The sequence below is a fragment of the Bos mutus genome, chromosome 13 (genome assembly GCF_027580195.1).
Source record: "Bos mutus isolate GX-2022 chromosome 13, NWIPB_WYAK_1.1, whole genome shotgun sequence".
NCBI classification, from domain to species: Eukaryota; Metazoa; Chordata; class Mammalia; order Artiodactyla; family Bovidae; genus Bos; species Bos mutus.
Window position 1 is genome coordinate 51413288 of NC_091629.1, and position 23407 is coordinate 51436694.

At 52.9% G+C, this 23407-nt stretch overlaps 1 protein-coding gene across 1 annotated transcript in view; it reads right to left on the reverse strand.

The window, feature by feature from the left end:
* Positions 1-1430: 1430 nt before the first annotated feature.
* The window catches only part of KIAA1755 (KIAA1755 ortholog), a 40050-nt gene continuing 18073 nt past the window's right edge, over positions 1431-23407 (reverse strand). The window contains exons 4-14 of the mRNA XM_070381717.1: positions 22770-22967; positions 19767-19890; positions 16812-16905; positions 15681-15767; positions 14482-14598; positions 12212-12310; positions 11197-11345; positions 9352-9490; positions 7994-8116; positions 7138-7356; positions 1431-4341 (exon numbers count right to left, since the gene is read on the reverse strand). Of these exons, the coding sequence (XP_070237818.1) occupies positions 3640-4341; positions 7138-7356; positions 7994-8116; positions 9352-9490; positions 11197-11345; positions 12212-12310; positions 14482-14598; positions 15681-15767; positions 16812-16905; positions 19767-19890; positions 22770-22967 (2051 nt within the window). The 3' untranslated portion in view covers positions 1431-3639. The remainder of the gene's footprint in view (positions 4342-7137; positions 7357-7993; positions 8117-9351; positions 9491-11196; positions 11346-12211; positions 12311-14481; positions 14599-15680; positions 15768-16811; positions 16906-19766; positions 19891-22769; positions 22968-23407) is intronic.

Here is a 23407-nt window from a genome sequence, read left to right on the forward strand (position 1 = left end):
TCAAGGATCCCGCGATCTTATTATCCTGGCCCAGCAGGCTTGACACACCCACTGGACAGATGGGAAAAACTGAGAGGCAGCCATCTGCTCAGAGTCACCAGACAGTTAAGCCTGAATTCAAAGCCTGGGCTCTCTGATCCAAAGACGAGAAAGATCCTTATCCATTCAGTGACCCAGTGGGACAGATGGGGTAAACTGAGGGCCAAAAAGGGGAAGCAACCTGCCTGGGGTCATGAAAGCAGCCAACAGGCAGCAGGGCGGAAGGGTCACGTCAGGTCCCTGACTCCCAGGCTGTGCTCCTTCTACCAGCCCTTGCCCACCACTCCTGGAGCTTGCAACGAGTTTCCCATCATACTGGGATAATCACAGTCATGTCACTGGCAGACTTGAGGTTCCTCCTCAGCCCCATTTTCTTCCCACCAGAACAGGCTGCAAACTTTCTTAAGAGAGCCATCAGAGAGACATTGCCCCTCCTCAGCCTCAGAACAGAATTTGGGAATTAGTAGAGAATCTTTTGGGGTGGAGGGGCATACCATGCCTCCTCCATGGGCAGATCAGGGCAAAGTCAATCAGCTCTCTTTGGCTTTCAGGAGACAGCTGGGGATCCAGAATACTAATCAGGGAATCCACATGATTCAGAGAGCAAAAGACCCTTTGGGAATCCGTTGACGTCCTTTGAAGGAATTTCTTCCCTGATTTGTTGGGTAATGAAATCAGGGGCTGGGCTGGCTTGGTGCCAGAGTATAGCACTACACATCACTTAATGAGCACTTACTAAGGAGCCTTTCTAAGGACCTTCCACACAGTAACTCATTTAGTACTCACAGCAAGCCTCTGAGGTCTGGTGATTCTCATTTTAAGGATGAGGACATCAAAGCACAGAAAGGTGGCATAATCTGGCCAAAGACTCACAGCTTGTGATTTATGGAGCCTGGGCAGGAACCCAGTCCATCCATGTGTAGGACCACCAAGCCACGCTGCCTTGGATGCTTTTGGAGACCAGAGAAAGTGCCACCTAAAGGGCCAAGTCCCGCCCAGCCAAAGGCCCTGGCTGCATGGCAGTGTCCTGGCACAGCAGGACTGCTGAAGAGACAAAGCCCATGGTCACTGCAGAATTAGCAACCAGCCCAGCTTGTCTGAAGATGAGTCTGAAGCATCAGTGCTGTGTTGAGTCCCAGTTTTGCCACTTGCTATGTGACACTGGGCAAGGCATCACCAAACCTCTCTGAGTCTCAGTTTCCTCCTCAGTAAAATGGGGTGAAATCAATATTGGCTTCGTAGGATTGTTGTGAAAAATTCAACAAGGCCGGCAAAGCTTTTAAAGGGCTTAGCACCAAGCCAGACACAAAGAAAACACAGAATAAATGTTAACTATTATTATTAATCATCTTTAAAATTTTTATTTATTTTTTAGCTGTGCTGGGGTCTTTGTTGTTGCATGCAGGATTTTCTCTAATTGTGGCCCTTGGGCTTCTCATTGTGGTGGCTTCTCTTGTTGCTGATCATGGGCTCTAGGACACATGGACTTCAGTACCTGTAGCATGAGAGCTCAGTGGTTGCAGTTCCCGGGCTCTAGAGCACAGGCTCAATAGTTATGGTGTACCAGTTTAGCTACGTCTTGGCATGTGGGATCCTCCCAGACCAGGGGTCGAACCTGTGTCTCTTGCATTGGCTGGTAGATTCTTTACTACCAAGCCACCAGAAAGCCTTACTATTATTAATTACTATATTTCATTTCTGCACCCCTTTGTCTCCTTTGGGCTGCTGTGAATAAACAAGTTGTTGGGGTTCGGTTCTTTTTGGAGACAGAGGGATGTACGAGACGGCTTTGGAGACCCTCCCTCCCAAGGATTCCTGGATTATCCATACCCCTCCTCAGCCCCCCTCAGCCCTAGCAGTAGCTGTAGCCTCTCAGAACTCAGTTTTCATCCTTACACCCCAGGTACCCTGGCTCCCTGCCTGTGGTCCCCACTGGCTGGATGCTGTTGCTATGGCAACAGCATTTTAAGAGCCTTCAGCCCCACTCTGAGGCAACAGGCATGGATGGAGATGGGCAATCAAATGCCTCCTGCATCCTCAGGGCTGTCTGGACAGAAGGCAGGAGATTGGAATGAAAGATCAGAGCTGGCTTGGGGTTGAGGTGGGGGCACCGGCTCAGGTCTCAGCCCCAAGTGTTTCCCAACAACACACACACTTCACTGTGTTGCCTGAGCAGTTGGTTACAAATGCAAGTTCCAGCCACCCCGCCCCACAGGTCTGGTTTTGATTATCTGGGGTGGGATCCCCTAGGAAACTGCCTTTGAACAGCTCTGCTTGTGGTTCTCAGGCAGAGAGGCCTCAGACCACTCTTGACGGAATCTTGAGTCCCGGAAGATGCCCAAAGATATTTTGGGCATGGAGATTTGTGCGGCTCTCTCTACTGAGACGGCTCTTGAGAAACCCTGTTTGTTCTCCGGTCCTGCCTCCCCCACTTCTTCTAGAGCCTCATCTTGTGGGAGGACGTGTACCCCACCCTCATCCCAGAGCCAGGAAAATTCCAGGGCTAAGCTACCAGAGGCCACCTTGGTGAGGCATCCTAGGACAGACAGGCACACGCTCTTGGGATAATGACATTCAGGGGAGGAGCCAGCCGGGGTCACTCCGGGCATTGTGAAAGGCCCGCTTTCTTCTGGATGCTCTGATCTCAGAGCCTCTTGCGTCTTTTCCCACTGTCTCCTCGCACCACCTGCTGGCTGGGGATGTGGCTCCCTACCACAGCAAAACCTGATGGCACTGGACACCAGAGGCTGTGCCTAGAGAGAGGTGGGGCTTAGGGTGGGGAGAGCGGACGGTAGGGTCTGAGGACCTGTGCTGGGGAGGGGAAGAAGACCGAGATACAGGAGAAGGAAGGGGTCCTCTCTGGGGTTCCTTGAACTTCAGACTGATGTTCATATCGGTTGGAGGAGCCAAGTGACAGAGACGCGGCAGACAGTCCACCTCCCTACCCCTCTTTTGTGCACTAACTGGCCTCCAGCAGGTGATTCTCTTTGCTTGAGGCCAGCGGTACCAGCGAATAAATTACATGCGATAATTCCCTTGACAGCACACCCTTTATTCCCTTCCCAGACTCACTCCCCCTGCTCCTTTGCCAGTAGTTCCTGGGATCAAAGCCAAAGAAATGTGCACTCGAATCCTTGTGTAGGGTTTGTTTCCTTGTGGGCCCCTAAGACAAGAAACCACTCCCCAATCTCCCCACCCTGGGTTCCATCATGAGGGCAGCTCTGCCCCTCGTGTTCCAAGAGGAAGCTGGCACACCACAGAACTCCAGGTAGGCATCTGGCCCGTCTAAGTCAGAGACCTCTGGAAAGGTATGTACCATCAGCTCTTTTCCACGACGAGTCTCTGGGGTTTTGGAGCCAATGCCACGCTTCCCCATGTCCTGCCCTGCCCTGCGCTCTCATTATTCCGAATGTGAGTCGGGCTTCCCGGAGCTACCTGGGGCCAGGAGCAGGTGCCGGGTTCTCATCCTGCAAGCACGGGCCAAACTCAGTAGCTACGTTCTGAGGGATCATCCTGGGCTCCCCATCTGTTGCTGGGCTCCACCCCAAGCACTCCCCGCACCCCGCCCTCAGGAGTCTGATGATTGACGGGAACTCCCAGCTAGAGGGAAGCAGGGGGACTTGTGTGGGGCGAGTCCTCCAGAGACGTCTGTGAGCCTGTCCCCTCTGAGGAGAAGCTGTCCCCAGCAGGCTGGGAGATCTGAGTCTGCCTGGGGAGTCGCTGCCAGGAGAAGAGGGTGGTGAGGAAACGCTCAGGAGCGGGGTCCAAGGGCCCATGGGGGGTTCTGCCTTCATCAGCCTCAACAGCCTGGCCAGCTTCCTGGGTCGGAGGGGCCGCTTGGAGATTTCTGTTCTGTCCGCGCCTGGGGGCCCAAGGAGGCCAACGGGATTTGGGCGAACGATCTGAACCCAGTGAGTCCTGGAGGGGCAGGTCCCATCTGCCCTTGGAAGTGACTTCCCCATTCAGGCCCTGGTCCTTGGCGGCCGCCCCCCTGAGTTCCGGGCACGTGGGGTGGGCCGGGGAACCTGCTGGGCACGGACAGTGGGCTAGCGCCTTCTTCAGGAGCATCTGGATGTCCTCGTGTCTCGCCTGGGCCTCCTCCCACAGGTCCCGGCCCAGGCCTTCCCGGCTCAGCGAGGCCACCTGCAGCCCCATGGCTGTGAGCTTCTCGGCAGGAAACTCGGATGCCAGGCGCTGCAGGTAGCGGTGGAGACGGCGCTGGTCCCCAGGGCTGGTCCTCTGGGCCTTGCCCAGCCTGAGCTGGGCCATCAGGTCCTGACAGTCCATGTGGAACCAGGTCACCTGGGAGACAAGAAAAGAGGGAGGTGGGGTTTCCGTGAGGATAGGGATGTACTCCCTCTGAGCAGAGAGGAGGCTTCAATAATGAATCTAGCTAGAGAGATTAATAAAAATGCCCAATCCATGTTAGGCCCCTCCCCACCCAGCATGGCTGTGGTTCTCTCTGCTGCTGCTGATGATAACAATATTCCTCTTTCTTCCCCAAGGACCCACCAGAAACAATCCCCATCACCCTTGAGATCTTTAGGCACAGTCTTCCAGACTTAGGGACCAGTAAGGACTCAACCCTCTCTAGGGCTCAGATTCCCCCTACGTAAAGTGGAGGTTGTGGTAACTAATCATGAAAATTGGGGAGCTGAATAATGTGGATTCTCGGAGGGTATGAACCCCTTATAAGTGGTGCTGAGGGAGGAGACTGGCTAATATTGATTGAACCACTGACCGTCTGCCAGCCTCTGTGCATCTCATGTAGGATCTCACTGAACCAGTGGCCCATTTTACAGAGGAGGAAACTGAGGCTCAGAGAGGTGAAGTCACTTGCCTCAGGTCAGGGAGAAGCTGGGATTTGAACTCAACTGTCCCGCCTCAAGAGGGTATCTTGCAAGCACCTCCTTGAACAGGAGAAACTGGCCCAGGTGGGGCCACACCCTTGCAGTTCCATGGGGAGACTGTCAGCCAGACCTGGCCTGGAAGCCCCTTCACTCTGGTCAGGCCCTCTTTGGGGATTCTGCCTGCCCCCACGTCACCCACAAAATGTCTGCAGGCCGCAAAGAGCCAACACATTTCCAGCAGCTCGTGAAAAACATAATCTTTCTCTCCATTAATTTAGAAGCCGACAGCGAGTCGTTAGGCGGTGGGGACTGAAGAACCATTTTCTCCGAGGAGACCATCCTTCCGCGGATTAAAGGAACTTGTCTGTAGATAAATGGCTTCATATTCGCGGAAGCACACTGAGCTCATGGCTGGGAAAGGGCTCCATAAATCTCCCTTAGCGGTACAATCGTGTTATTATTATTTAGTGCCAAAGCTGCCGCCCGCACGCTCTCCATCTGGGGCTGAGCCCAGCACTGAGCCGTCCGGCTGTCTGTCTGTCTGGGACCAGATATTCCAGGCCAAGCCAGACAGAGGTGGACAGCACCTCAGAAACCATCTTGCCCCACTGCTTATCGTGCGGATTAAAATTCAAAGCCGGAGAGGAGAACGGGGCTGAACACCCAGGCTGAATGCTGAGAGACAGGCCAGGTGGGAATGAAGGTTAAGGCCATTCCCTCCTGTCTTGTACGACCTCCGAAAGACTCTGGGCTCCTGCACGCCCCCCCAGCCCTTCTCCCTACACCAGACTCCTCACTCTTCCTCCATTCACGCGACCAATTACTGAGCCTCCTCTGGGTGCTGACCCTGCCCTGGGCACCGTGATAGAACCAGGACCCAGTCGGACCTGGTCCCTGCTGGAGGAGCCCAGCTCACAGTGACAGATAAGGGAGAGGCGAGCAGGTGATGGAGCCACAGGATAAGCTGATTGCAAAGAGCCCCATGAAGTCATCAGCACAGGGTGATGAGAGAGAATGTGGTGGGTGGGGCAGGAGCTGCGGGCTCAGGCAGGACCTCTGTGAGGAAGGGACATATGAGCTGAGACTTACCAAAGGCAAGGAGCCAGCCCGTCAAGGGGAAAAGTTTTCCAGCCTGAGAGAACAGCCAGTGCAAAGGCCTCAGTGCTGGAGCTAGCTTGCTTTCTCCAGAGAAGGTTGATGGGGATGAAACTGGCTAAATTTAGTAAACAGAGGAGAGAAGCTTCCAGATACCCTTAACCCACGAGGCATTACCCCTCTTCCTCCTGTTGCCCCAGCTCTGCAACAGAGAGGTGGGACTAGATCAAGGTTCTCAGCCTGGTTCTCACCCCATGAAGTTGCCTGCAAAGGTCTACATGTGGAGGGAAAGTCTATGACTTTGCTCAGATTCTCAGAAATCCCCAGGCTCCAAAAAGCAATGACAAACCTAGACAGCATATTAAAAAGCAGAGACATCAGTTTGCCGCCAAAGTCCAGATAGTCAAAGCTATGGTTTTTCCAGTAGTCATGTATAGATGTGAGAGTTGGACCATAAAGAAGGCTGAACGCTGAAGAATTGATGTCTTTGAACTGTGGTGCTGGAGAAGACTTTTGAGAGTCCCTTGGATAGTAAGGAAATCAAACCAGTCAATGCTAAAGGAAATCAACCCTGAATAATCATTGGAAGGACTGATGCTGAAGCTGAAGCTCCAATACTTTGACCACCTGATGCAAAGAGCCGACTGACTGGAAAAGACCCTGATGCTGGGAAAGATCGAGGGCAGGAGGACAAGGGGGCGTAGAGGATGAGCTGGTTGGATGGCATCACCGACTCGATGGACATGAGTTTGAGCAAACTCTGGGAGATGGTGAAGGACAGGGAAGCCTGGCGTGCTGCAGTCCATGAGGTCACAAAGAGTCTGACACGACTGAGCAACTGAACGACAACAACATGCCCCTGAACCCATCACTTGAGAAGCAGATGTTTTCCGAGGGTCCTCTGAGAGTTCGTGTCCCGGGGAGGCTCCTGTGTAGTGGGACAAACCGGGTTCAGAGATCAGCCGGACCTGGTTTAGGGGGGGTAACTTCATCTTGCAAACCTTGCTTCCCTTTCAGAAAATGCAGCTAACTCTCTTTGCTATGGAAATGACTGTGGAATGAAGAGAGCCTAGCACTGCGCCTGGCCACTCCTGCCCACCCTTCCTCCCAGGCGCTGGGGGCAGGGGTGGGAGGCCTAGGCTGGAAGGCTCACCTTCTTGCAGAAGTGGTGCAGGTGGAGCAGCGTCTCCAGGTCTGTGCGTTGCCGCTCGGCCGCCATGTAGAAGTGGGTCAGCTTCGCCTGGAAGGCCCGCTGGGTGAAGGCAAAGGCTGCCAGCTCCGGGAGCTCGGTCCCTCCTGCCTCCCCAGCCCTGGCTGCTGCTGCCAGCTGGGCCGCCTGCTTGCACAGCTCCAGGCCGCGGCGGTATTGGGCCTGAGTGGGGAGGGGAGGGTATCCACTCAGCTCCAGCCTCTCTACCAAGATATGAGACTTCCTGAGTCTCAGCTTCCTCATCTATAAAATGGGAATCCAGGGTTCACTTTGCCCACTGAGACTCTACTTAGTGTCACCTTCTGGAAAAATTCCCTGACTCCAGAGTCTGAGTTAGAGGCTTCTCATCTATGTTACCACGGTGTTCCCCTTCTGACTATTTCCCCATTGCCCCTCCAACCCACCCAAAAAAAAAAAAAAAAACTGCCCTGGAAGTTCCCTGGGGGTTAAAACAGGGGCTGAATTGCCCTGGGCCCCAGGGCCCAGCACATCAGAAGGCAGACTCCCCCACCTCCCAGGCTGATTCAGTAGGGCTAGAGTAGGACTCTGGAATCTGTATTTTAAGAAATCCATCAGGGATTCTGAGATCGGTCATCTTTGGACTTGGTAGTCAGGGAAAGCTTCCTGGAAGAGACAATATCTAAGCCGAGCCCTTTGTGATCCAAGCTTCTTCCCTCACTGTCTTGAGCAGCTTTCTAGTACTTCCCCACCTTCGCAACTTTTCCCAGCAGTGCCACCCCCACCCTGCTCTGGTCCTCTCCATCTGCTCCCATCCTGTCCCTCAGTCTCAGGAACGCACCGCAGCCTGAAGGAAGAAGTCCTCAAACTCTGCGTGGGCTTTCTCCACTGTGTCCAAGCTTCCGTCCTTGGGGGTCAGCACTTGCAGGCACCGGCTTCCTTCCTGCTCCATCCAGTGGCTGACCTGGAGCAGGGAGGGAGGTTTGGATGTGAGGGACTGCTGAGGAAATATCCCTTGGCCAGCCTCCCGATTTCGTGAGAGGCTGAGGTCTTGTCCTCAGTCATTTGGGGGCCCACTGACCTGGCCTGAAACCCCCCGCCCTCGATTCTGGCGACATGAGGATTCAATGAGGGACAGATGGGGTAAAATGGCTCTCGATCCCACGAGTCCTCTTCGTATTCCGGGGTGTCTTAAAGGGCACATACTCACCTACTTTATCCTCACAAAGCCCCGTGTGGCCACTAATTTCATCCCCCATTTAACAGATGAGGAAATCTAGGCACTGAATAGTTAAGCACCTTGTCTAGATCACACCACTAGTAAGTGCTGGAACCGGTACTGGAAACCAGGCCGTCTGGCTCCGGGCACCCTGTGCTCCACGACCCCGAGCATGCAGGGAGGTGGTGGCTCTAGGCACCGGCAGTTGGACAGGATGGTGCCCGGTGTGGGCTCCAGGATCAGACCCCCAGGTGTGCGACAAGGGCAGGTGACATAACGTCTCCCAGACCCCGTTTCCTCATCAGTGAGTAGGCGAAATCCTAAAGTCTTCCCTGTGTTGCTGGTCAGGGATGAGGCTGAAAAGTGGTGATGGTCGCAAAGGCTCCAGCCCAGGGCTTGGGACAAAGCTGGTATTTAAGAAATGCAGCTTCTGGGGGGCTTCCCTGATGGCTCACCGGTAAAGAACCTGCCTGCCAATGCAGGAGACACAGGTTTGATCCCTGGTTGGGGAAGATCCCACGTGCTTCGGAGCAACGAAGCCTGTGCACGACAACTAATGAGCCTGTGCTTTAGAGCCCAGGAGCTGCAGCTACTGAGCCCGGCAAACCTAGAGCCAGCAACAAGAGAAGCCACCGTCGCGAGACGCCTGTGCATCGTAACTAGAGAGTAGCTCCCGCTCACCGCAACTAGAGAAAAACCCGCGCAGCAATGAAGACCTAACACAGCCAGAAATAAATAAATATACAAAATTATATACATATATAAAAAACGCAGTGTCTTGAGTTATGTCCTCAGTCACCAAGCACACTTACGGAGTGCACGTTGTATGCTCCAAGAACCCCTACCTGGCTCTCCAAGAAGTGCCAACCTGGTATCTTTATACCAGAGCAAAGCACCTGGCTGGGGCGGGGCCTGGAGCGGCAGGAGCCCCACCTCCACCCTCAGGTTCCTGGGCCAGCCTCCTCCTTCCCCACTCTCACCTGGTGGATGGCAGCTTCCAGGCGGCCCAGACGGACACGGAGCTCCAGCCTTCTCAGGAGGTGGTTGGACACAGTGGCCAGGACGTGCAGCTGCTCATCCACAAGGCTGTACAGGGCGGCAGCTTCTGCCAGATGGCTCCTAGGAGGCCACAGAGGGTGAGCAAAAACCCAAGATGTTGATCCCTTGCCCCCCACTCCCTGCACTCCTGCCCAGCATAGACCTGCCTCCCTAACTCCCTCCAACTCTGTGGCCTTGGCCTGGGTGCTTCAGCTGCTGACTTGCTGTGTGACCTGGGGCGGGTCCCCACACCTCTCTGGGCCTCAGCCTCGGCCTTCTGTGCGACTGGGAGGACCAGAGGCCACAGAGGGAAACCAAATGACCCTGTTTTTCCCTAGGAAGGTAGGAACCGAGGTGGACAGATCTGAGTTCACACCCCAGGCCTGCTACCTTCCAGTAAGAGGAGCTTATGCAAATTCCTCACCCTTTCTGGACTCTGTTTCTTCAGCTATAACAAGTAGGGTAACAGAACCCACCTCACAAGGTGGTTGCGCCCTCCTCTGCCCTAGCGATCCTTTGGAAGGAAAAGGTAAAAGAGGAGAGGGAAGGAGAGTCTGTTCTCCTGGAGGGAGCCTCATCTGACCGCAGGTTCCCACGGGTCACTACCCTTCCAGGGAATGGGTGAGCGCCCCGGGTGAGTGAACAGGATGGAAAATGCCAGGCAGTCTGGCAAAGGGAGGGAGGAAGTTGGGGACAGGCAGGAGTGGCTCACATGGGACCACAGCGCCCCCTGGTGGAGCTTCTGGTGGCCAGCGATCTGGACGGGCCTATGGCGAACCAAAGAGGCCCCGGAGCCCAACCAGGCGGGCAGGGGCGTGCTGGGAAAGGCAGTGCCAGCCCCACCAGGCCATGTGAGGGGCAGGGAGATGACTCCACCTCCAGGAGCCGCTGCCCAGCGCTCGCATCTGCATGAATCTGTCTGTGGGCACAGCTCAGGGTGGTGTGTTCAAGATTCTGGGCCAGGCTGCCTGGGTTCATGTCCTGGCTGTGTGACCTTGGGCAAGTCATTTATCCTCTCTCCGAGCTCCAGGCTCTTCCACTGTAAAATAAGGACGGTACTAGGATACACTGTGTGGGTGGGAATTAAACACGTTAACATTCTCGAGGCCCTTAGAACAATGCTGTGCTCATACTAAGTGCTGTTTGAGGTTGGTTAAATAAACAAAACGTTCTTGGAAGCTTATGCAAACTTTGTAATTGTGCTCGTTCTAACAGAGACAAAATTTTTACAATTGCTGGCTGATTTAATTGCTGATTTGCACCCCACCCCATCCCTAACTTTAAGAAAATTGGTACTTTCTAGGAATGTGCAGTTTGCTCTCTGGTTCTGAGACCTTAACACACCGTGAAGTTCTCTCAGGCCCCTGCCAGGGCAGGCAGGGCAGTTCGGGGGTTAGTGCTCATGTGGCCTGGCTCTTACTTCCCTTCTCTCAGCCTCAGCATCCATCAGCCAAATAGGAGGAGGCAGGCCTCATGTAATCTTATGAGGAATAAGAGACAAGCTCTTGAAGGCACTCATCCCAGGGTTTAGGTCAGAGATAGTGCTTGGTCTATGATGGTGACCGGAAGCAGGGGGAGCTTGTCCTCCAATGCCTGGGCTTAGGAAGACCACAGAGAAGGGACTTGCCGAGGTACAAGCCTCAGCTTGGAATATGGGCACTACAAACACCCCATTCTGTACATCCTCGGAGCCCACCCTATGTGACCCCTCAGCAAAGTGGCCCCAGCTCTGAGTCCCAGCCCAGGGAACATAATGTGGTTGGGGAGGAAAAGCCTGGTGCCTGTACCTGACGTCCGGGTTGAAGTTCAGCCTGCTACCCTCCTGTCTCAGCCTGGCCAGGGTGGCTCCACCTTCCCGCTGGAGGCTCATCAGGCCTGGGTCCCTTAGCACTGCCTCCATCAGCTCCTTGGACTTGCTCAGACACCTGGAGGCCTCCTGCCAGGGTAGGGAAGTAGCCTGAGGCTCAATTCCCACTCTCCTTCTATAACCTTCCAGGGCTCCCCACACCCTGATCCTATCTGACTCCCCCAGTTGGGCATTCAAGGTCTTACGGAAAGTCCATCCTTTCTATCTCTAAAACATCTCTTCAAACCAACCTTCCTCTCATCACCATGGCAACCTCACTGGTCCAAGCACCATCATCTCTTACTGGGACACCCATCCCAGGGCTCTGCTGATTTCCCCATAGCACCCTGGCTCCCCCTGCAGTCTGTTCTCTGTATGGCAACCAGATAGATCTCAAAGGGCCCATATGATCATCCCACTGCTGCTTAGAACTCTCCAGCAGCTTCCCTTCCCATTTAGAATCAAATCCCAACCCAGCTTCTCCCTAATACAGCTGTGGACCCAGAAGGTCTCCTCCCTTTCCCTTACTTTGTTCCACACTGGCCTCCTTGCTCAAATATACCAAGCACAGCCCCGCCTCAGGGCCTTTGAACATGATTGCCCTCTACCTGGAGCACAGTCCTGTTCCTGTTCCCAGGGTTCCATCTCATCCTTCAAGGCTCAGCTTCAATACCCTTCTTCCCCATTATTCTCAATCTTACTTTCATAGCCTTTAGCATTACTTGTAGTGACATGTCCATTTCTGTCTACTTTTTTTTTTTAATGACCTCTCACACTGCACCATGAGCCCCATGAAGGCAGGGACCCCAGGCTGGGTCTCCAGGGCGTGACACATATTAACTGTCCAATAAACATCAGCTGAATGAATGAATGAAAACTAAGGGCCCTTCACTGAGCCCTTAGTCCATGGAATCGGGGGTGTGTTGTGGTTTCCCCACTTCTGGCGCCTGGCTCACCTGCACCCCTCCAGGGGGCTCACCCTTCTCAAACTCTTTGATGGAAGCCTTTAGCAGGCAGGAGGCCTGGCGAAGGTCAACGAGGAAAGGATCCAGCTTCTGCAGGACAGGAGGCCCAGAGTGGGGGTGTCAGCCTGCGAAGAGGACGCCGCTCCCCTCCACCCACCAGGAGGACATGCAGGCTGGTGGTTCTCAAACGTTAGCTGCATCAGAATCGCCTGGAAAGCCAGTTAAAATCCAGGCTGCAGGACTTCCCTGGTTGGCCAGTGGTTAAGACTTCACCTTCCAATGCAGGAGATGCAGGTCTGTCTGATCCTTGGTCGGGGAGCTAAGATTCTACATGCCTCTTGGCCAAAAAACCGGAACGTAAAATAGAAGAAATACTGTAACAAATTCAATAAAGAATCTTAAAATGGTCCATATCAAGAGAATTATTTTTTTAAAAATCCAGGCTGTTGAGCCCTCCTCCCAAATTTCTGGTTTAGTTTCTCTGCAGTGGGTCATGAGAGTGTGCATTTCTAACAGGTCCCCAGGTGAGGCTGATGCTACTGGTCCAGGGACCACAGTTTGAGAACCACTCATGATGGAAATGAGAGGGGAAAAGACAGAGGACAGGTCTGACCTACTCCCAGGCCACTGGGGATATGGTGGGGGAGGGAACGGTAGGAGGGGTGAGATGGCAGGGTTGGAGGCCATCCTCTCTGGGTCCCACTTCAGCCTGGCTTTACCACTTGCTAGCTGTGAGGCCTTGGGCAAGTTTCTTAACCTCTCTGTGCCTCCACTGCCTCTATAAAATGGGAGCACAGTAGTTCCTGCCTTAGAGGCTTGTGTGAAGACTAAATGGGTTTATTTGTTCCAGGCACTTAGAATAGCATCCTTAATCATCTTCATTATTAGCTTTATGAAAGTGAAAATGCTAATTGCTCAGTTGTGTACAACTCTTTGCGACCCCATGGACTGTAGCCCACCAGGCTCCTCTCTCTTTGGGATTCTCCAGGCAAGAATACTGAAGTGGGCTGCCATTCCCTTCTCTAGGGGATCTTCCTGACCCAGTGATCGAACCCAGGTCTCCTGCACTGCAGGCAGATTCTTTACAATTTGAAGGACCAGGGAAGCCTCTATAGGCTGGATCTATAGGTAAGATTCAATTTAAAGGGAAGGCATTAAAGCAAAAATATAGTTTAAAAGCCCCTAGAGGAACTGGAGATCTCTGGAGAGGGGAACTGGGAGCCTGTGGGACGAGTAGGGTAAGAGATTTTTCAGTTTATACCCTTCTGTACTAACTGAATTTTGAACGTACAGTCTGTTTGAAAATAGATCCAATTAAAAAGAAGAGCGTAGGCCAAAAGCAAGCAAGCAAACGGCCATGTGAGACTAGAGACCGGTGGGTCTCTGTGGGGCTGGTCTCCCACGCCAGGGGACACAGGGAGATGTCTGGAGACATTTTTGGTTGTCATCATTTGGAGGAAGTTATCGTCAGAGTGGGTAGGGTCCAGGGCTGGTACTAATCGTGTGACAGTGTGCAAACAGCTCACCCCCAACATGAATTATCCAGCTCCAAGTAGGAACAGTGCTGAAATCGAGCTGCCCTGGGCTAGAGAAAGCCCAGGGCCGGCTCTCAGCACTGGTCCTTGAGTGGCTTAAGCCCATAAGCACCTTTGTGTTGCTGCAGAAGTCGTGCCCATCCTGTGCGTCCTCATGTGCTAAACCAGGCATGAGATGCCCCCTTGCAGGGTTGGGGTGAGTAGGGACTGAGGTCACATGGGAAAGCAGCAGACCCTTTGGAAGCTTCCTTACTTCCTCTCTCTTACAGGAGGGAGCACGCCTGCCTCCCCCACCAGACCCCGAGTTCCCCGAGATTTGTGTGTCCACAAAGCAGATGCCTGTAAATGTATTTGTGGGTAACACTCACATTACTCTTAGCATGTGGCAGACACCCTTTCTTCTAAGCTCTTTACCCACCTTAACTCAAGTCTCACACTAGCCCCAGGAGGAGGTAGTCTTCTTAACCCCCATTCTGTCATTGAGGAAAAGGGCTCAGAGAAGGCGTATGACTTCCCCAAGGTCACACAGCAGAGCTGGGGGTGGGAGCCAGGCCTTCGGGCCCCAGAGCCTGAGCTCTTCTTCACTCCCCTCTCCACCCTCATTATCAGTGTTTGTTGAATGACTGTTTTTGAACCAGATAAGCTCAGGTGGATCCATGGAACGGGATAGAGAATGGGGAAAGAGAAGGGATGAGGGCGTGGGGTGAAGGCTGTGATGATAGACACCTGGAAGAATTGCACCCACTCGCCGTGACGGTAGGGGAAGGGGCCTTCCAGGGCTGTAGGGAGCTGGCTGGGGTCCACATGGTGGCTCAGGGCCTTCAGTGAGGTCAGCACCTCTACCTGCAGACCAAAAAAAAAAAAGTCATTCTGACGAGGGAACTCAATGTAGAGACCAATGTCTGAGAAGGTCCTGCCCAGATCCATGCCCCAGCATTTCTCCACCTCCCATGGGTAAGACTGTCCCTGGCTTTAAGAGTTGCTTTCTGGGCAAAGAATTTTCTCTGGAAACTCTGATAAATCAAAGTTGAGAGCCAGACCCTGTGTAAGGAATAGCAAATAAACAGCGCTCATACTGCCACTCTCCTAGCCTGTGATGGAGGCAGACATCATTAATCGATCACGGCACTCCTTCCCTCTGAGCTGGGCTCTTTCCAGCACAGTTGTCCAGGCAATCACACAAACCGATTAAAGCTGACCCTTGTCGTGCAACTCCTCTGCAGTCCTGTACCATTTTCTGGAGACCCATGGAGATGTTCTTGGGGATGTTGAGAAAAGTCGCCAAATCCTAACGGTACCCACTAAGATGTGGAGCAGGGACTAGCTGACTGTTTTTCCCAGGTAGTGAAGCTTGAGGTTTATAGTACAAACAGCTCCACATACCTAAGTGTGGGATGGGGAGAATTCTGTGGGGTTCTGGAGCCCATTTTTCATCCCTGGTTTTTCAAGTGTGCTCCACGGACCAGCAGTCCCAGCAGCACTTTAGGAACATGCTAGAATGCAGAATCCCAGGCCCAACCCAGAACCACTTAATCAGTACTTGGGGAACCAGTGATTCCCCACGAAATCTGTAGGCACCCCTGGTGGTTGAGTGGTAAAGATTCTGCCTACCAATGTAGGGCACACAGATTCAATCCCTGGGTCGGGAAGATCCCCTGGAGGAGGAAATGGCAACCCACTCCAGTATTCTCACCTGGAGAATTCCATGGACAGAGGAGCCTGACAGGCTACAGTCCATGAGGTCGCAAAGAATCAGACGTGACTGAGCACACTTGCACACCATGGGGGCTGGGCAGGAGCCTTGTAGCATCCAGGCCTCATATCTAATTGACTTGCACTCTATTATTCCAGGGCCACCATTCTTCACCCCAGCTCAGCGCAAGCCCAACTCCTCTGCACCTCAACCAATGCTGCCTTCCCCTTACCTGGATGTCAGGTAGTGCCTCCAGCTGGAGAGCTGCCTCCTTCTCCCCCAGGAAAAGCATGGCACGGATGGAGGCTGGGACCAGCGCCTGTCAGAGAGAACCATTTCAGAGCTGATCTGCCTAGGCCCTCACCGAGCTTCCCCTCTAAGATGCGGGCAAATGGGCCATGGGGACAGGGTAAGGGTTCCGCATGCCTGGGATCCACATGGAAGGGAGGCCTGGGATCCTTATTTGGAGGATGAGTCAAATGATTTATTGGGAGTCATCGGAAGTCAAGGGAACAGCAGGTTCAAGCTGGGTTGCAGACTTTCTGGGTGCCCCGCCCCCTCTGGGTCTCAGTTTCCCCATCCAGAAAGGGAGAAGTAGGAGGAGATGGGGTGGAAGTCAGACCACAAGGTGAGCTTATCCCAAGCTTCCGTTTATGCTGCTGCCTGTACTGGTGAGTTATGAATCTCTTCCCTGCCCCATTCTCAGTTGGTGAGATTTACGTGAGCTAAACCTCAGCCAATCAGTGTGCCACAGTCCCCTGACCACAGAGGTTGACTGATGGATGGACACCTGAGCCAACGGGGGCTAAGAAGGTCCTCAAGAAAGCTTTTGCTGGGACTTCTGGGAAAAGAATTGCTCTTTTCTTTTGGATTTAAATGACAGATCATATGAAATTAGAGACGGTGGGGACCGCACAGCCAAAAGAGTGGGTCCTGGCTGATAATGGCACTCTCCCGGAGGAATGGAGCCAGAAATGGGGAGAGAAACCAGATCCTGGGGACAATATCTGAGCCCCCAAATCAAGTCGTACTTGAGGCTGGATTTAATTTCCAGACTGAGTCACATCAACCAATGACCTTTGTCTTTAAGCATGTTTGGGTTGGGGTTTCTTTTGCTGCACAGCATGTGGGATCTTAGTTCCCCAAACAGGAAACGAACCCAAGCCCCCTGCAGTGGAAATACAGAGTCTTACCCACTGGACCACCAGGGAAATCCCCTGGGCTGGGGTTTCTATTATCTGCAACTAAGGTTCCCTGCCTGGGGTCCCAGTCCTAGCTCTGAGCATCCCCAGGATCTGTGAATATCCAAAGGCCTCCAGTGCTTCTAAAACTTGGTAGGCTGAGGCTGTCCACTTCCACTCACCTGGGTGGCCTGCAGGGCACTGACCAGACCGGGATGTGGGGGCTGTTTCCTAGCATCAATCACAACTGCCAACCCCTTAGTTTTATCTTCAGGCCTGTGGGTGGTAAACAGAATTGGCAGTCTTATTGGTTGAATCAGGCCCTCGAAGGGGAAGGACCCAGTGGAAGGTGAGGGAAACTGGCTGCCAAAAACCTGGGTACTACTGCACTCTTCATCCTACAAGACAAATTTCCAGTGCCTCCCCAAGCCCCCAACACACACCACTTCCAGAGAGCCCTCCATGATTCTTCTCCAGGCAGAGCGTATTGCTCCCTCTTCAGGCCTCCTACAGTACCTCACACAGCTCTCTCAGACACCCTAATAATCATAAACTATATGCTACTATCCCAGTTGCAGTAGGTGAGTCACCCAACCTTCATTCACCCCTTTTGTTGGGGGAGAAGGCTCATTTTGTTCAAGAATCCAACTTTCTTCCTATAACCACATCCCTTCCGCCCCCAGGGCCTGGATTCTGATTGGTTGAGGCCAACAGCTGACCCAATTCCCCTGGCCAATGATTGGTTTAGATAGGGACCATGTGACATTTTCTGGCCAATGAGATGTGAGGAGATGTTTCTTGGAGACTTCTGGGAAAGACATTTTCTCCTTTAAAATGTTCTTACAAAGAGCTATAAGGCAGAGACAAAGACTGCTACATTTCCGTATCAGATAAGACATTTTGAGTTGGAGTTTGTTACTTGCAGCCCAAACATCCTCACCGGTTCACAGGGTACTTTTCAGTGATTACCTTGGGATTTTCCAAACAGTTTCAATTGTCAGTAAGGATGCTTCACTTCCACCCCTGCTCGTCCTTCAAGAAATGTGTCCAGTGGGTAGGGGGTGGAGCCAGGCAGTCTGTGGTTCCAATTACCCTGGCCATTCGATCAGACTGGGAAAGTAACCCCCAACTGCCTTCAAGTCTTACAACCACCCAAGTCACAGACCAAAGCCAGAGGTGGCCAGTGTGAGATGTGGAGCTGTGGCAGTGACCTGGGCATGTTGTTTCACCTCTCTAGAAGTCAGTTTCCCAGCTGTAAATGGGGCTAATGATAGTGTAGGCTTCCGGGGGCTGTGATGAGGACTGATGGATTAGAAACAGGGATGTCAATGTCTGCTGTTATCACTGTCGTGAGAGGGGAAACTGAGGTGCTGGGCAGTGACATAGCACACAGTGAGAGGAGGCTCTTGGAGGTGAGGCCAGGGCTCTGACTTCAGGTCCTCACCTGCTTCTGGCTGTGCCCATACTGGGAGGGAAGTTCATTTCCACCCCTGCCTCCACTGCCAGCCTGGACACCCATAGAGGTCAAGGCCCAATATAGGAGGATTGGGGTCCCCAGCACGACCCAGTATGAAGCCTGTCTCAGGGCAGGTGCCCAGCAATGGTGGTTCACAACAGGAATGAAGAGGCAAGCCCAGCATATGAGAACCCCATGCGCAGTGCTAAAGGAAATCCCCAGGTGCAACCCTAAAGGAAATCAGTCCTGAATATTCGCTAGAAGCACTGATGCTGAAGCTGAAGCTCCAGTGCTCTGGGCACCTGATGCGAAGAGCTGACTCATTAGAAAATACCTTGGTACTGGGAAAGGTTGAAGGCAGGAGAAGGGGATGACAGAGGATGGGATGGTTGGATGGCATCACCAACTCAATGGACATGAATTTGAGCAAATTCCGGGAGATGGTGAAGGACAGGGAAGCCTGGCGTGCTGCAGTCCATGGGGTCGAAAAGACTCGGACATGACTGAGCGACTGAAAAACAACAAATGCGCAGTTCACACTGCACCTCACTTCCCTTTTTGTGATCATGCTTGGTCCTCACAGCCCACTTGGTCATCTCCCTTTTTCAGGGGGCATTTCAGAGAGGCAAAGTAACCACTCCCAGGTCACACAGCAGATTGGTAGGGGGCGGGGGTGGATTCCATCTCCCCTTCAGACGGGAAAAACCACTCCTCTTTGGACAAAGGGTAGAAAAATCTCAGTGGCCAGCAGGTGGCAGTGTTGGCTCCCATGGGGTGGAGTTGGAGGAGGAGGTTCCAAAGGGTCCCCCGACTCCCTCCCCAGCCCACCTCTGCCTGGGCACTGCGACTCAGAGGAAAGATGGAATCTCTTCCCCAGGCAGTCCAACCTGAAGTCTTATGGGAGGTAGAGGGAAGGGGCGGTGGTAGAAATAAGCCTGGTCATCACTCATCATCAGTGATGAGTGAGCCTCATCACTCACTCATTCTTTTGCTCTCTCGCTTATTCATTCCTTCACCCATTCACCCTTTCCTTCATTTGTTCAACAAATATTTATAATTCAGATCAGTTCAGTTCAGTCGCTCAGTCTGTCTCTTTGCGACCCTGTGGACTACAGCATGCCAGGCTTCCCTGTACATCACCAACTCAAGTATCACTTCCTCAGGGAAGACTTCCCTGATTTCTCAGTTGAAACTAACCGCCCCTCGCCCTTCCTTTTACAACGGAGGCTCTCAAAATGTGTTTGCAGCCCACCCACATCAGTATCACCAGGAAACTTGTTAGAAATACACATCGTCAGGTCGTATGCAGACCAGTCAACTGAACCAGAAACTCTGGAGGTGGGGCCCAACCATCTGTTTTAACAGCCCTCCAGATGGTTCCGATGCCTGTTGAGTTTGAGAACCGCACTGATCTACGATATCCCTGTTTTCTTCACCACACTAACACTCCCGAGAGCTGCTGGTCCGTGGCTGGCTCCTTGCATACCATCCATCTCCCCCACCAGCCTGGGAACGCCCCCGTGTCAGGGACTATCCTGCTTTTTTGGTCTGTCCTGCTTTCTTCCCATCATCTGGCTCAGGACCAAGAGGATGTGATGTCTCTTCATATGGTACCTGGTGCTGGGCTCTGGGCTGAGGGGCCGAGGGGGCATGGGGTGGTCAGGCTGGCCCAGCCCCTTACCTGGGGATGGTGCACAGGTAAGAAAACAGCTTGGTGACCTCCGAGGCCGTGCACCACGGCGCCTCCCAGGGGCCCTTGGTGGTCGACACCAGGAGCAGGGGCCGCCCCGCCCTGTCCCGACCGCCTGGAAGAGAAAGCACACACATGAGCAGTGAGCACTTTGCTGGAGCCCCTTCTATAGGAACCTACTCTGTGGCCTCTAGGTTTTGCCTGTACTAGTCCCTCTGTCTGGAATGCCCTTTCTCTTCTCCATCTGAACTCCCATTCATCCCTCAAGACCCAGTTCAAAAACTACTTCTTCAGAAAAGTCATCCCCAAAACCATCCTCCATGCGGAGGCAGCCTCACCCTTCTCTGGGCACCCCTTGCCCTGGGCACCTTGGGCAGAACAGAGCTCACAGAATGAGCTTTGGGATCACACAGACAGGAACTGAAGTCCCAGTTCTGCACTGACTTGTTCTGTGTCCTTAGACAAGTCAGTGTGTCTCTGAGCCTGTTTCCTCATCTGTTAAATGGGGAGAATACAATACTGAGCGGATTAGGCTATTTCAAAGACTAAATGAAACAGTTCCTGAGAAACATTTAACACAGGGCAAGGGCCTCATAAACAGCAGTTGTTGTAATAGCCATTATCTCTGTCCTCATCTCAGCCCCCATGTAGTGAGTGTGCATTCCACAGCTGACAGGTCACTATTTACTCTTTTTTTTTTTTTGGCCATACCACGCGGCATACGGGATCTTCCCTGACCAGGGATTGAACCAGTGCCCCCTGCACGCAGAGTTTGGACCACAAGGGAAGTCCCACTATTTATTCTTGCAGACATCTAACCATGATTTCTCCACAGACTATTTCCTGTTCCAGGAATCCAGACAGTGTGCCCCATGCTCCCCACAAGGGTCAAGAGTCTGAGGCCCAGGGGGTCAGCACAGTCTGTCTACACTGTGGGGAAGGGAAAGTCTAGCAGGGGGAAAGAGGCCCTGGCCACTGGAAACTGGGCCTGTCCTGCACTCTGGACTCACAGCCCTGACCCCCAGAGTCACCTCACTCAAGGCCACCCTTCAGTGAGCACTGTCGACTCCGTGCAGGTACAACCCCCTCCGCAGTGTGGAAGTGTGGGAGACCCTTTGTAGCTCATGAAGCCTTCAACAAACTTAACCACCTTCGCAAGTGTTGCCTTACACACGGGTGCAACCATCTAGAACACAGAAGGATTGTGAGACTTTGTGAACAATTAACATGGGGGCGGGGCTTCCTAGATGGTGCTAGTGGTAAAGAACCCACCTGCCAATGCAGGAAACATAAGAGACGCAGGTTCAATCCCTAGGTAGGGAAGATCCCCTGGAAGAGGGCATGGCAACCCACTCCAGTATTCTTGCCTCGAGAATTCCATGGACGGAGGGGCCTGGCAGGCTGCAGTCCATGGGGTCGCAAAGAGTCAGACACGACTGAAGCAACTTAGCACCAATATAGGAACAAACAGCCTGAGCTTCAACAAAGATGACCAAGAAGACAGACAATGTCCTCCAGGAGTTTTAAAGTGACAGAGCAGGGACTGCCCTGGTGGTCCAATGGTTAAGAATCCGCCTTCCAATGCAGGGGACAGGGGCTCGATCCCTGGTTGGGGAACTAAGATCCCACATGCCACGGGCAACTAAGCCCCAGCACTGCAACTACTGAGCCCACGTGCTGCAGCTAGAGAGTCGCCCACAACAAAGAACCCACATGCCAGAACGAAGACTCGAGGCAGCCAAATAAATAAGTAAATATTTTTAAAAAGGAAAACAAAACAAAATGACAGATCAGTGTCCCCCCGGATACGTCCGCAGAAATTTAGATGTCTATGAAATAAAACAGACTTGCAGGACAGTCAGTTCCCAGAAAGCACAGTGGTTTCTCTTGCTTGGAGAACTCTGCACATGCTGTTCTCTGTGCCTGGAACACCATCCCCACCGTTTTACACAGATAACACCTACTCATACTACAGGACTGAGTTTCACGTTACTTCCTTCAGGAAGTCTTGCCTGACCTCTCCTCTACCCCAAGCAGCCCAGGGGCCTCATCGCGCCTCCCAAAGTCCCCTGTAATGCCACAGAGTCACATTTTACTGTGAATTATAATAACCTACTGTAATAACCTGTTGAATTTACTCCCAGAATATGCTTCCTGAGAGCAGGCTTGGTTCTCTGCTGAAGCCTCAGTGCTAAGCCCAGGGTCTGACGCACAGTAGGTGCTCAATAAATCTTTATTGCAAAGATGAAAAAATGTTAAACAAGAGTGATAACACTCTCAGTACTGGATGACGTTGACACCCCAATCAGACCCCCGTTATCAGGTCAGAGCACTCATCCCCCAGAGGCTGTAGTTACAGGCTGTAAATTGGCCCAGAGATGTCCCCTTGTCTGAAGAATTGCCCTCCGCTGAACTGGGTCACGGGTTCACTTGCATCCTCATCCCAGGATCAGCCTGCTGCTGATGACTCACAGATCCAGGTGTACAACAGGTCAGCCCCTGAACCTTAAGATAGAACAATCTCTGTGATGTAATTCATGCTCCAGAGCTGCCCCACCCTCAGAGAATCAGGTCACATCCTGGCTTAGCTTCTCCCCTGCCTTGCCCTGCCTCCCTCACTCCCCTTCCCCTGAAAGCAACCTTCAGGAAAATAAATCACTACCCCAAGGATCCCTGTCTTAAGCTTTGCTTCTAGGGAACCTGACCTAAGACATTCACCTTGATGGCCTCACTGGAAGTAAGACAGATGGATGGATGGAGGGAGGGAGGGAGGAATGGATAGATGGATGAAGGAATACCTAGAAATTTCTTTAACCTCCTTCATTGGAAAGATGAAGAATCTGAGTCCCAGGGAGGCCTGGTCCAGAACACAGGCATCTAGGACCTTCCCTGCTCCCCCACACCCACCAACATCTGAAGATTGTCAGCCACCCCATCCCCACCCCCACCGCTCCCTCCCCTTCACCTCCACTCGCCCCTACAGCCCCTGAGGACCTGGCAGGCATGCAATCCTGGAATGGAATATCTCCACGCTCAGGGCCCCAATCCTGGGCTCAAGCCCTGGGGGGTCCTCGTCCAGAGCGGGGCTTTTTTCTGGAGGGCCGGCAGAAGCTTCTGGGAAGTCAGCCTTTTCCTCAGTCACTGGGTCTGAGTCAGCGTCTAGGCCAGATGTTTCGGTCTGAGTTGTTCCAGCTGCGGATAAACAACAAAGAATATTGCAGAAGATGGATTTTCCCAGGGAAAATGTTTTCTCACATTCTGCCTAACGATAAGCGCTTACAATATCGATCTCCTATGTGGCAGGCATTGTGCTGAGCTCCTTACTATTGGTGTTGTCTTTGAACCGCAAAACAACTCGAGGAGGCAGACGAGATCCTCACTGCACAGACAGGGAGACCTGGCCTTACAGAGGTTAAGTCATTGATCATGGTCACCCAGACAGTTTATGGCCAAACTGGGGTATAGACTCAGGCTGTCTCAACACAACCACAGAATCTTGCTCAATTACAGGCTCAAGAGACCTTAAGCTTCTTGACATGCCACCCCATGCTCTAAGCCCCTGAGATGGACCCAGCCCAGATGAATCTCGTCCCTGACATCCTACACCACCTTGTCACCTGATCACATCTAGA